Source organism: Pseudomyrmex gracilis, unplaced genomic scaffold, assembly GCF_002006095.1.
Source record: "Pseudomyrmex gracilis isolate BER0280 unplaced genomic scaffold, ASM200609v1 scaffold_87, whole genome shotgun sequence".
NCBI lineage: Eukaryota > Metazoa > Arthropoda > Insecta > Hymenoptera > Formicidae > Pseudomyrmex > Pseudomyrmex gracilis.
Genome location: NW_018020671.1, coordinates 188,804 through 203,669, shown reverse-complemented (window position 1 = coordinate 203,669; position 14,866 = coordinate 188,804). Strand labels below are relative to the sequence as shown.

Below are 14,866 nucleotides of genomic sequence, written 5' to 3'. Positions count from 1 at the left end.
TTTATTTTTACTTTTATTTTTTTTTTTTTTTTGAATTTATATTGAAGAAAGTGATTAAAGTTCTTTTTTCTAAACTGAATCGATTTTTAATTGTTTAAGTATCTGGACTTCGATAACCTGCCGGAAACGAATTTCTCGTGTCAAGGGAAGGTGATTGGCGGATATTACGCGGATGTCGAAGCAGGCTGTCAAATGTTTCACGTCTGCACCATAGGCCAAAAAGGTAGTTCTGCGTTGCGAAGGCGGAAATGCGATGCAAAATTAGATAGTTTTTTAATTATTTGCATTTCAACATATATGTATAATTGTGAGACGATTATTGGCGCACGTTGAAAATAAATCGACTCGATCGCGAAGGAGGAGGTCGAGTCCTCGTGACGAATCGGACTCTCGGGTTTAGGTCAGTAAACGTTCTTCAACGACCATGACATTCTCGCCTTAAGCGATCTCTCGATCGATTACAAAACGACGGAGCCTTCTCGGTTCGAACCTTTCGAAACGATCTACATACTTATCAGCGATACGTGTGCCGGCCTTAAATGGATTTGCGCTGCCATTAATTATCGCGCTTTTAATCCCGATCGCTTTTAATCCCGCGTTTGACATGTTATTAACGTTCAGAATTTAACGAGCGCTCATTCTCGAACTCCCCTCAAACATATGAAATAATACATTAATCGTCCGTGCGAAATCGACCTTATAAACAGGATATGTCAACGTGCGGACGCTTGACATGTGTACAGGTTTTTTTTTTTTTTTTTATACAGAGTTTGAGAAATACGAATATACATATAATATGTTTATTAGCGGATGAAAGACGAGAAAGACGTGTGTCCGAAGTTAAACTCTTACGTTATTCGCAAGAATGAAAGTCGATCGCGAAAAATGTAAATTGTGAAATTAAAAAAGCAATGTTATGTACATTTTTATGAGATGTTCTAACAAGTTCACGTCCCGTGAGTATCCAGAGCATCCTCGAATAATGAATTCTCTTCGTCACCGTGAGACTTGGTTGCAGACGAGATTATGGATATAAAGTTCCTCTGTCTGAACGGGACCGTCTTCGATCAGGAGACCAGGGTCTGCGAGAGGGTCGACGAGGTCGACTGCAGCAAGAGCGAGCGATTCTACAATCTAAATCTGGAGCTTTACGGCAATAACGCTGTGACATTTAGGTATGTCAAATAAACTGCGTGATTTAGAAAATAAATTATAAGCGCGACACAGAAATTATTTTAAATTAAATAATATATTATATAATGTGTGTTATTATTTAATACCTATTATATCATTATACGATAATAGTTTTGACTGTATTTGCGTGACTTTCTGTGATTTTTTTTTTTTATCAATATCGGTGACCGGCGATATCGGTTGCTAATCTGTTTTCCGGTTACGCGCATTGGTGCGTTGCACCGTCTCGTGGCAAGAAACTGGGTACGGAACGACACGAAGTTGTTGCACTCTGATTGCTTCGTCGCACACAGGTTTGTTTAATACATTCGCAGACTTACGTAACGATTGGACAAATACACAGAGTAGATGCCTGAAATATATCGAATATTCGGAAAAATTCTTCGACGCGGGAAAAGCAAATTTTTTTTTATCTCGAGACGATAAATTTTGTCACTGAGATTTTTTAGACGAGCGTTGCGCTTTGTGATAAAACGCGCGACGCGCGTTTTTTCAGAAAATGTTGCTTAGATTTTGTTATATTTTTTTTTTTGTTTATGCAATACTCGAAGCACAGAAATATATGATGACGCAATAGTGTTGTGCAAAAAACAAAAAAAATGAAACTCGCGAGTTTCCTCTCGAGACGACCGCATGCTTCAGACGCGTATGTGCATTTTTGCGTAAACACGCCTATCTCGCGAGGAAGTTTCGCGGGTACGAAGTAAAACTAGCTATAAAAAACATGTACACTCCGGCGTCCATAAATATTTTAGTAGCTTTCCTTCGCTCGTTGGGAAGGAGATATATATACGTCGAGGAATGCGTCTCGAGTCTCCTTTCGTTCGGAGCCGAGAGGACTCGTGCGTATTATGCAGATAAAAATTGTAACGTTCAACCGTCACGGTGATGAAATTTATATCCCGTTTGACGACACGCGCGGCTTAGTCATCGACGGCTTTTATATTTTCGACTCAAGCACTCTCCAGGTCTGTAAATCTCTTTCCCGCACGGCTCGTTTTACCCGCGGCATTCCATCCCGCGGTGTCCGTACCTCTGTTCTCCCCCTTATACGGTTAACGTCGTTATTATCATCCGTCAGCGTCGTCTGACGATTAACGCTTCTTACTTGGAAACGGTTATCTCGCGTAGAGAGATACCTTGTGCAACTTAGAGACGCACTCGTCTCAGAAATGCGTCCAATTTCTTGCCACGACGAGACACTCAGATGTCAGTCGCCGCTCTAAATATAATGATGATGATGATGATGATGATGATAATGATGATGATCACGGCGTAACGACGCTGTGATAAATATCATTGAGATAACTGCTCTGTGTGCCGTAAGATAGTTTATACTTCATCAATCACAGCTTCATATTCGGTAAATGCGATCGTAACAATCAAAGAGTAATAAAATAGTAACACGCCACACACAATGTAGTCGCAATGTAGTCGCAATATTGCGTTACGCCGAACGCAACGTTGCAATCTATCTATCTATCTACGCGAGAAACGTTCGTTTTCTCCATCGCTCTTCTTGCAGCTTGCACGAGAACGGCGAGGACGAGGATGACCTTGCGGAACCGGTGGAGGATCATCAGACGCGAACGACCTCGGCGCGACCCAGCACGACCAGCACGACGAGCAGCACGACGACGTCCCGGCCGAGCAAACCGTCTACCACGGCCGCAAGCGGATCCTTCCAGCATCCGGCCGGTTATCCGCAGCATTATCAGCCGCAGCCGCCGTTCCCGCAAGTGCACACGAGCCAGTCCAAGTCGTTGTACGACGACAAGAACGGCGGCTATCATCGTCAGTACATCTTCCACAACGACGAGCGCGTAAACGACCAGGCCACGTCGTTTCAGTTGTTCAGCAATCAGGGCGCCGCCAGCTCGACGACCGTGTCGCCTGCGTCGCCCACGCCGCAGATTCATCAGGTCAGGTACAGCTCGACGGTGGGCCCGCCGCCGCAGATCATTCACAACGAACCGTCGACCGTGACGCCGCTGTTCCACGCCACCTCATCCACGATACAGACGCTGCTCAACAGCAACGCCAACAGTCCGACGGCCTTGATCAACCCCATCTTTCATAATCACGGCATCGCGAGCACCACCGAACAGTTCACCGTCCACAGCAACAATCCACGCGAGACCTCCGACTATCACGACGAGATCGATCACGAGCAGGGTGTCCTACCGTTGGAGGCGTTACATCAATCTAACAAGGGAAAGGTAATGCGTTTTCGTGTTTTATTGCATGACACTGTATATGTGCACGCTTACATAGGTTATTATTTGTTTTTCCTTTTTTTTTATATTCCAGGTTTCGAAACTGACGATATCTCCGGTGCCGAGTCAGCAGGAGTCGTCCCGCACGGTGCAGAAGATCACGAGTCAATCGTCGCAGCAACAAAAACAACAACAGAGATTAACCGGCAACTTCTTACCCACTCCGTCCACCGTCGAGACGACCATCAGGTCGTTCTATCCTACGCCGAAACCCTCGCCAAAGCCTTCGCATTCGTCGCAATCGGTCACGCGTCACGTTACGCAACACGTTCACGTGTCGCGGCCGGTGCCGCAGCTGAAGCCTCATCGGATCACGATAAATCTGCCGCCCCCGGATATCCAGAGGATCGTGCAGAATCCGTCGCCTCTGTTGCCGTCGCAATCCCGGGTGATCGTCACGGCGAAGGCCAGCGTGAGCGACGAGTCCGGCAGGCCTCTCAACACCACGCAACTGGTGACGCTCCCGTTGCCGACCATACCGGCAAACTACGACGACTACAAAGAGGGAGACGAGTCCTTCGATCCGTTTTATCGCGACGTTCCGAAAATTCGCAGATCGCGAAGGATCGTGCCGAGAAGATTGACGGGAAGAACAATCTCGCGAAGCAAACGATCGGTGGATCAATCTTATCGCTTCGTCTACGGGACGGACGTTCAGAGTGGAGATACAAAAGTGACGCAGAACAGCGAACAGATTAACGTCAAGGATAACGCGACGAACGAGAAAAATAAGCATCTTGAGATTGCGATCGGAGATTTCCGAGTTATCAAGGAAAATTTGATCAAGTTCAGAAATATTCTCTTCAGCGATAAGGTGGATTCTTTTCGCGATTCTCCTCAAGAAATTGGGAACGATACCGAACGCATAGAAATTGCAAAACCCGTGAGGGAACAGGTGAGAGAGAACGCGATAACAAAATCGGATTATTTATCGGACTTGAAGATGGAAGGTTCGAAACATTTGGATCTACACAAAGATGAAGAAGACGACGAAGAAGACGACGAGAAAAAGCACGATTCGTCTTCTTCAAGCGCCGAAGCTAACACCGAAAAGTCGTTCGATGAGGAAAAGTCTGTCAAAAGTACGAAATCGGAACACGAATTAGAACTTGCCGTTAACACCGAGTCCACAAATACTCATTCTGAAGAGAAGACTCATCGACGAGACGATGTTATAGAGGTGATAATATTAGATTCCGATCCAAATACTTTTGAAGCGAATCCCATCACTGTGAAACCGGACGTCGAAGCGCCAAAGACTGACGCACCTATCGAGATCATCATCGAAGACGAAACCAGATCTGGCTCGCACGATGTATCCAACGAGAAAATTACGTACAACGGACAAATTGTGGGATACTTGACGAAGAATAAATCAGAAAACCAATTGAGTTCCGTGAGCAACGAGGAGAAGCAGGCGAAACCGCAAGGAACAGCCAAGCGAAAAAACACGAAAGATTCTACGGGATCAAAATCGACCGGTTCGAGAAGAAAAACATCTCGATCGAGATCTCCGAGAAGACGCATATCTTCGAGAATAAAACAGCAAAGAACGGAGTACGTTGAAGTCACAGAGACAACTCAGCGGAAAGAAGAAGAAGAGGACAAAACGACTACTGCTGCTAGTACTACCGTTGCCAGTACTACTGCTGCCAGTACTGCTTTTGTTATTACGACGACACCATCGAGTCCACCGTACGAGGCAAAAGTTGCAGACCAAATCGACAGCCACATCTTCGAAGAACCGTCGGAATCGCAAACTTTCAAGGGAATAGACACGAGAGCGATTGGCCAACGCGACGCGGTGTATTCGAAGAGCCTGCAAAACGACGACAAGAGTCAGAACGGCCGAGAAAATAAAGAGATGGGGCGATCGTTCGATCATCAAATTACAAACGGTTACGCCAAGAATTTGGAAGAACACGCTGATGATAAGCCTGAGGAAGAAAATCAAGAAGAAGAAAAAGAAGAAACCGAATCGACTGATTACGCGCGGAATACTAGTCCACAAGATACGAACTTTACTGAAAATCCATCACAAAGTGTGGAGGAAGAAACGAAACCGCTGGAAAACACACATGTTTCCGAAGAAAGAAAATCTTTCGACGAATTATCTTCCAAAGAAACTTCGAGCGAAGAAAAAGCTGCTTCTGACGACGAATCTATCACCGAAGATACGAATGATGAAAAAGCCGAAGAAAGAAAATCCTCCGACGATATATCCTTCAAGGAAACGTCGAACGAAGAAGAAGCTTCTGACGACGGATCTATCACCGAGAACACGAATGATGAGACCGAGGAGAGAAAAGTGTCTGACGAATTATCCTTGAAGGAAACGTCGAACGAAGAAGCTCCTGAATCTATCACCGAGGATACAAATGATGAGATCGAGGAGAGAAAATCGTCCGACGAATTATCCTTGAAGGAAACATCGAACGACGAAGCTTCCGACGACGAATCTACCGAAGATACGAATGAAAACGAAAAGTCCTACGAAGAAAGCTCGGAACAGATATCGGACAAAAAATCTTCCCGCGAAGCAGCAACTTCTTCTCGCGAGGACAACTCCCATCAAGAAGAAGAATCCGATCACGTGACTTCGAACGTTGATGATGCGAACGTCGAGGACGAGGAATCCTCGACCACAACGAAATACAACGAAGAGACAATTTCCGCGGAATTGGACGAGTATCAAGACACAACGGAGTTATCGGTGGAAAACGCAAGTGACGTCGAAAAAGATTCGGAAAACACCAAGGATTCGACAACATCCGCGGATCGCACGAGTTTCGAGGAATACACCGATTCTCACGAAGACGCGAATTCGTTCGAATCCAGCACCGAAGGTATCTTGAAGTTCACGGACGAATTACCGAAATTTGATTCGAAAGACGAAGATGTCGAGACGAAGGAGCCCGAATATCCTTCGAAAATCGATGTGCACGATTACATCGATGACAATTACGAGCCGCAAAATTACAAGGAGATGGAAAAAATCACAACCGAATCGTACGATTTCGAAGAAGAAGAAAAGAAGACGAAGGAAGAAAACAATAAAAAAGAAGAAAATAAAAATACAGCAAAAGACGTCGATCGTAAGAAGAACATTGAAACGCACGAGACCGACGTCGAGGCGGTAACGCAGACGGAGTATGTGGAAGGTATTACTGAAGTTATCGATCTTAAACAAACTACGGAAGAAACAAACTTAACCGCAACTTCTTCGACCACACCAACATCGACTACGTCAGCAACTTTAACGACCAGTGCAACCACCACCACAACAACAACAACAACTACTACTACTACTACTACTACTACTACTACTCCTCGTCCAACAACTACCACTCCTCGCGCTACCCCGCCAAAACTCTTTAAGCCCACGGGATCCAGAAGGATCTTCGCATATATTCCTCCCACGACCACTCCGAATCCGGTGGTGATTAAACCGAGAGTCGGCCTCTACAATCCGAAGCCGGCGAAACCGCCTAAGTCTTACAACGAGTTAGCGCCGAAGCCGGTGATCAGGAAACTTTCTTTGTCGCGTAAACCTGCCACCACCACCACCACCACCACCACTACTAGCACCACTACACCCACTACCGAGACTGCTACTAAAGAAAGGCTGAATACAGAAATCCCGGAGACTACGATGGAATCCGTGATGACGACAATAGCGACCATCACGACAACGGAGTCCGGAAAAAGCGAAGAGAATGTTCTCGAGAGCAAACTGGAGAAGAACGAGCCTGCGCTTCTCGACTCGAAGTACGATCAGACGGAGAAGGAGGATCAGCTTCCGAGCCCGACCGAGCAGAAAATCCCCGCCAACTCGTCCAGAGATACCGAGCCGCAAATTTCGACCGAGAAAATCGAGACGACGTTTACTCCTTATCCTTTGTCCAGATTATCCACTCTGATATCTTCCGTCGAGCAAACGACGAAGGAGATCGAACAACAACAAGAAACGACGGAAACGACCGACATCTTCGTGACAATTTTACCGACGACGCTGGATCCCGAAAAATCGCACATCGAGACTAGCACCGATAAGATAATTCTTGAACAATCGAAACCCACGCTGGCTCCCATCGAAGTTCAGCAGAATGTCACGGAAATTCCCTCGGTCACCTTTGTGTATCCGGTTACGTCGATTCCGATTTCGACGACCGTTCAATATAAACCGGAAAACGTAAATTCCGTCACGACGAAACCTCCGGCGGTTTTCAAACCTAGCAATCGGAAGTTCGCGAACAATCTCCGGAAACACGCGAGCTTCAATTGCCTGGAGAAGGAGATGTATCGCTTCTACGGCGACACGAGAGACTGTCGATTGTTTCATTACTGCTCGCCCGGTTTCACCGCGCGGCAGGTGTTGGACTTCCGGTTCGTGTGCGAGGAGGGCACGGCGTTCGACGAGGAGACGCAGAGCTGTCTGCACGACATGCCCAATCGAAAGTGTCGAAATCGATCCTGGTGAGAAGAGCCGTTTTTGTCCGCGTCGTGCGTCCTCCGTTTCATTGATTTTGATAATTCGTGAATCCTCTAGGACTCTTTAGTATATATATATATTTATAGAATTCGTTTTTTTTTTTTTTTTTTTTTTTTNTACGCGCAACACGTAAGCCCGAGGGAAGAGAAAGGCTCTTCCTCTTCTTAAGCCCACATTGCCATAGCGCCTCTCGCGCTGGATTCACACTTATTAAAATTAATGCGATCCAAAATCGGCACGCGCGACTGCCGATCGGATCAGAAGAGGAAGCGCACTCGGTGATCCAAACTGATAAAGAATCTCACTCTCGGCAACTGCCACAGACTAAGAGAGCGAAAAGAAAAGAATCCGGTTCCTACGTTCGCACTTCTCGCAGCGTGTGACGACGCAGACAATGTCGACGCGAGAGATATTTAAGCGAAAAAATAGTCGCGCGTGATGCAATTAAACAAGCATGCGCGACGCGCATTTCTATTCCCGATTTGGGAAGAAACGCGCGAATTTAAAAAACAAAAAAAAAAAAAAAAAAAACGTTGCCGAATATTGCCGAAGAAATTTTATGTCACGGTTAGTCTCGTGACAATAGAAAATTCGTGCTCGCATGTGACGCGATTGCGAGTGATTAACGATTTTTTTGTTTTTTTAAACGAAAAACAGTTGCTTCCGATTGAATGAATAAAATTAATACGTTATTCAAATTGAAATCAAGTCGAATATATTTTTGATACAAAATATATTATATATATATATATATACATACAATTACACGATTTCCCCGAACTATCAACTTGTATCACGACATTACGTGAGAATAAATCGGATATGTAGCAATCGCATCAGTGAGAACACTTGAAAAATTGAAGTTTTTTTTGTTTTACGTAAGAGTAATTTTAATAATATACTTCGTAAAGCATTATCTTTCTCTTTTGTACATGTGTATTAAAATATTTTTGATAATATTGTGTGTGTACATACTCTCTCTAAAAGTGTGCGAATCCGCGAAAATAAACGATCATGTCCTTTCGTTTGCGCTTGTCGCAAGTATAATTTTTCACGGTTTACCGGAAGTGCAAACGTCGTTGCTCAAACGTTTTTTCTAGTTACGAACGATGTGTAGCTCGATAAAACCGTCTTGTACACAAGATTTACGGATGCGTTGCAACAGGAAGCGATGAACAATTGCGTAAATCGATTTTTGGACAAAAAGAAGTCAGTACTACTCGCATCAATCGTATGCTGTTCGGATGTGTGTGTGTGTGTGTGTGTGTGTGTGGAGTGTAACGTTCAAAGAAGATTGTGTACGCGTGTTTGCTTCTTGTAAACGCTCCCCAATTTCCTAAAACACCGCTAATTAGCGTCCCTTGTTAATTACAAGCGAAAAACGAGCGTGCATTCAAGTCAAACGTATAGATACACGTGTGTGTGTATATATACATGTATATTTATATACGAACTCACTCCGGGCCATTCCATCGACCACACCGTGATTTAGATGGAATTTTTTATTTACGTTGCCGCCGAACACGTATATGTAATTCTATTATCATTTTTCATATGTGCGTGTGCGTGTGCGTGTATGTGCGTTTGTGTGTATTGCGTGTGAATAGCGGCATTTTCAACGACGTACATCCGGGATTACATTAGCTATTATATTTTTTAAGCAACTGTACTGCGCGTTAAATAATAATAATAGTATATTTTAATTGCACGTATGCGATACACGTTTTTCCTGTGTTTTTCTCTCCAATCCCCCATCCAACTTTTTCCTTTTTTTTACCGTGAGATCTATTATAGATTCGGTAAAAACTGGTTTTTTGTCACGCACGAGAGAAAACCTCAATATATATTGAGTTTAATATATTGAATTAATAAATACGGTAGACAGTATCAGGCTGCTCTTGAACGCCATGATGAAGTAAACTGAAAATCATCTTCGGGAAATTTTCTATAATTCCTAAAAAGTATAGACTTATCTATTAATATATATATATATATATATATATATATATATACACACATTATTTAATTTATGGCATCAGCGCATATAGTTTATATACATGTTTCTATCATAACCAAATGTTTCTACTTGCGTCCGTATGTATTTTTAATCGTATCTTTAAAATCACACACATGTGTGTGCGTGTGTAGTTAAATAATTTCACTTTATTATCGCTGCAATTTTTATCACACAACATTCGAAATTATTGCGTTAACAATCGACCGTCTCTTCCAATTGTACCACTAATATTTAAAACAGCCTCGTCTGCAGAGACGACGGAGTGGTTCTTGCTATTGCTTCGTGTTCGCTGAAAAAAAAAGACACAAGTTTTTTTACATTTAAACTCAAAATAAACACACCACACGTAAGAGGAATAATGTGAAAAGTTATAAAAATCTTAGAGAATAACAATGTAATAACACACAGGTGAAAGGAAAATAGAACGGCGCAAAAGGACAAAGGATCTCTTTTAAATATCATTTACCAGCCGGTGACATTTTCCGCGGCGTCGCACGCGTCGATGAGCTCGTTGAAGGCATTTCCCTCGCCGCAGTTCTGCAGTCGTGGACGGCCGTTCACGCAGATGTAATAGTGATGGCAGTCAACGTTGCTGCGATAGAGCCTGATCTCGCCCTCCTGAAAGAAGCTGTCTTTCACTTCCGGACAGCGAAAGCCGAGAAAAGTCTCGGCGTCGCAATCCGACACTTGATCCGGCCAGTCGCAGCGATATGTTTGCGGATTAAAGGCCAGACCCTCCGGACAATCGAACACGTAGCCGCGACCGTCGACGCAATTCATGAACTGGCCGCAATGCTGATGATCGCCGATCTTGAAATAACCGTACTGATGGGGACAATCATCGGTCGGGAGTGCCGGCTCTGGAAGAATTTTCAACGGCAAATTCGTTACCCGATCGCGCCGCATTTAAGTTGAGTCGTAAATGCACGATTCTTCGCTTTTAATTATCATAAAACTCCGACGTCTCTTTTTTTAATTCGAATCGTTGAAATTATTGAGATTTAACAACATTTAAAGTAAATTTTTGACAGTATATAACTCACGCAAGTTCGATCTGCCTGTGCAATCCACGTCGATCGGATATCCACAGGGATAATTGAAACGAGCCTCGGGATTGTAAACGAGGCCTTCGGGACACAGCTTCTGTTCGGCGATTCCGTCGATGCATTCGATGTAGGCGTCGCACTGATTCTGCACGGGATAACGGCCGTTTCGCTCCGGACACGATGCGGACGCCGCGCTTTTCTGCGAGAACTGTCTCTGATCGCGATTCAGCTGATTGTCGAACAGTTGATTCGAGAATCTATGGTTCTGATTAAGCGCTAAAAAAAAAAAGAAATGCAACGTAAATCTTTTAATTTTATATTTTCGTATATAAATTGTTTTATTAATTATGATGATGCAAAAATATTTTCGAATACTGAGTTCGAAACTTATTTTGAATCTAACAATTTATCGCAAGTATCTTCAGATTTTTCAACTTAAAGAAAATAAAAAGCCGAATTGTCAAAATAATTTTTTCTTCTCACCTATGTATAATTTTAATTATAAAATTTATCAAGCGTTAACAGTTTCCACTGATTTGAACGCAATATTGCGCACAAAACTGGTCAAACAGGTCCGTCTGCAGAAGGTATTAATAAGACGCATTAAGGCAACATACGCGATTATCACGTGATGGCGAAAGTTCGGCGATCGCCGGCGTTCGACCTCTACGAAGACGTCGTCGCATACGTTATTTGCGCTTCGTTTGCGCAATACCTTACACGCCGCTCGTAACCGATCACGCCGCAGGCGGTACTGGACCTGCCGAGTCTGAAAGTTACTCTTAGAAGCAAAGTGAAGAGTGAAATCAACCAACACACATTCGTGAAGGAAAAATACAAATACAGAAGTACGTGATTGTTTGCAAAAGAACATTTTTTCAAACAAATAAAACGAAAAATATGCAAAAATACTTATCTACGAAAAATCTTCTCTAAGTTCCGGAAAAATTACACGAGAATGTGAAGATATTCCATCGATAGTTTTGCGGACGCGAAGCGACTTCTTGGTGGAAGATCTTTTGAGAAGTTTCACGAGAGAAGTTAAAGTTGCACGAGATAAAGAGCGCGAACAAACAACAGGGGGAAAAGTCTTGCCGATTACAACAAATTCGACGTCGTACGGTCGTTAATTCGACGTGGGCAAACATCGATTTCGTCTCTCTATCTAAAAAAGAGTTTTCTTTTTTCATGGAAAAAAACCAGCACACATTCGAAATAATCGAGAGAGTCTCTCGCGTTTTTAATTTATTTATCGCAACGAAAGTTGCAACCGCAAAAGTTGGTGGTTTTTATGTTACGCGCGTTTAAAAAAAACTGTTTGCATCTCAACGTAGTTACGTATGCTACATCCAAATTTAGCCGCAACAACAAAGGATTGATATTCGTATTTATCTAAGTCTCGAGCTTAACAATTTATTTATCTAGCAGTCTGAAAGCGCATCGCGCGCATACAAACTAACCGACTGCGCGCTCGTGACCAAGCATACGTACGACTCCGCTCCGTCGGAAAATACTATGCGGCTCGCGTCGAATTCATTAAAAATGTATGTACACGAATTTCCTGAGCCCGTTGGATCTCGGCCAATCTTATTACCTTGTTAACCGCGGACTGTTTATCGCAAGTTTTCATAAAAAAGTTGCGTAACAATGTTGAGAACACGCTCTTGTGCTTCTCTTTGCCTTTTAACTTTTCATTACAACTTATGTAAAGCAACTATTGAACTTTGTGTCGCAGTCGAGTATCTTCGTTGAAAATTTTATGTGTCCGTCAACAGAAGAAGACAGAATATCGAGACACAGAAAGAGCGGAAAAAGTAACATCGTCACGAAATTTGTGTCACGCGCACACCTATGTGGAAATAAATTTCTATTATATAAAAATTTCTTTGTTACGTAAGAACAAAATAAATTTTTATTACGGAAAGAATTTTTTTTACCAAGGATTTTATGTCGCACTGTTGCGAAATGTAAGTGATTTGAAAAAAAAAGCAAGTAAATAATGATAGATAGAGACGTAGAATTAGGGTAAACTGGTACTCACATGTTGTTATAACAAAGATCCCGCAACCGACCAGCAGACGAACAAGCAGTAAGGCCATTTCACTTTGCCGAATCAAATCGCGTTCTTTTCGGTTCGATCTCCGCAGAAAGACTACTACGCGTTGTCGCGTTCCGGCATGCTTTTATCATCTTCACGCGCAGATGTGTGAGAGCGGGAGAAGACAACATCACCTGCGTCGCAGAACGCCAACAAGGTGGCAACAAGGATAATCGTGCCTCTTTTCGCGCGACACAAGAAGAAGAGACCGGTCGCTTGTTTTTTTCTCAATTTTATTTACCAGCTGCGTTTTATTTTCAATTTAGCATGCAACGCAAACAGAAGAAGATTTAAACTGAACTTTTATAATCCGCGATATATGTAGTATAAAATTTTTACTATACTTCTTGTTTTTATATTTTACACATATAAAAAAAAAAACTGTGTAAAAGTTTATACATCTTCGTGGAAACTGATAATAAAATTTTTTATCTTTCTCACGCAAGATGTTTTTTCTCTCGGGTATTTTGTTGCTTTTACAAAGAACGAAAAGAATGTCCATTCTCGGAACAGAAAAACGATTCTCTCGGCGCGAAGACGAGCCTTGACATTTTCTCCCCGTATCGGAATTGTGTTTCGAGCATGAATGGAGGACGCGTCGACGAGTTTCTTACCTTGTGGAAGAGCCAATTCTTTGTTATTACATAACAAGCATACTCGTCGGATAATTTCCGACGAATATTTCACGTGTCACAATCTCAATAGTTTCCGTGTGTTGCGACGCGTGTTTATACGATGGAACCGATGAATCAGGATTGTTTTTTTTACAGTGACTAATAATCATTATAACATTATTTAACTATCAGTTCTCAAGATATATATAAATGTATATCCAATAAACAATTAAAAGAAACAAAAAAATTTATATTATCGATAAACATGAGAATCAATCGGTTTCCGCGGCGTTATTTTACGTGAACAACTTCAGCGTTAGAGACATCGTCCGTCTAATGACAGTCAGTAACTACTGATTGGGCGCGCCGCGGAAACTGTCTGACAACGAAAGGTCAATACTACTTCGTTCTTTTTTCTTCTCTCTCTTTCTCTCTCCAGGCATTAATAACCATATATCACTGTCTTTACGTTAAATTAAAATTATATCAATTACGTGCTGAGAAGCGCATTCGCAATTAAATTTGTTAATTTTTGATTTTGCGTATTTTTATTGTTATTGCAGATATTTATTACTATATATTGTTGTTTATAATAAAAAATATATATTACACACGTATATGTTCAAATAAAAGTTTCACGCGATAAAAATAGTTTTAAGTTAAAGAAGGAAGATAAAATTTATATAAATATCTGATCCGAGTAAAAATAGCGATCTATGTATAAAAAAAAAAAAAAACGATGAGAAAATCGTCAAATAATTATATGCATTTTACATACATTACACACTTTTCGGGCGCATACACACACACACACACACAAAGAGGAAATATCGAATAACTTTGCACTTTGTGCGTTAGCTTTTGAATAATCACTTTTATTTTTGAATTATTTTTATTTATTTTTGATCCTTATCAATATTAAACAACGTATATATAGTTTACGTAAGGGTATATATATTACATGGAAAATTCTGTCCTTCTCGTGCGCATATATCTTCCCGAGATACCTCGAGTGCCCTTCACCCGACTGTCCCGAGAGAAAAAAACAAATGTATATCATATACACATACTTACATCATTCACACACTCGCATTCTCTCTATACATATCTTTTCTTCACGTTCCTCGTT

At 42.3% G+C, this 14,866-nt stretch overlaps 2 protein-coding genes across 2 annotated transcripts in view; one reads left to right on the top strand and one right to left on the bottom strand.

The window, feature by feature from the left end:
* LOC109855307 (uncharacterized protein DDB_G0284459-like) overlaps window positions 1-8,662 on the top strand; it is an 18,712-nt gene extending 10,050 nt beyond the window's left edge. The window contains exons 2-5 of the mRNA XM_020429425.1: window positions 100-223; window positions 1,019-1,175; window positions 2,720-3,413; window positions 3,505-8,662. Of these exons, the coding sequence (XP_020285014.1) occupies window positions 100-223; window positions 1,019-1,175; window positions 2,720-3,413; window positions 3,505-7,950 (5,421 nt within the window). The 3' untranslated portion in view covers window positions 7,951-8,662. The remainder of the gene's footprint in view (window positions 1-99; window positions 224-1,018; window positions 1,176-2,719; window positions 3,414-3,504) is intronic.
* On the bottom strand, window positions 8,663-13,193 carry LOC109855322. The gene is given in 4 exon segments (XM_020429458.1): window positions 8,663-10,268; window positions 10,446-10,841; window positions 10,962-11,301; window positions 13,067-13,193. Coding segments are annotated over 4 exon segments (852 nt in total). The 5' UTR covers window positions 13,125-13,193; the 3' UTR covers window positions 8,663-10,210.
* Window positions 13,194-14,866: the final 1,673 nt, after the last annotated feature.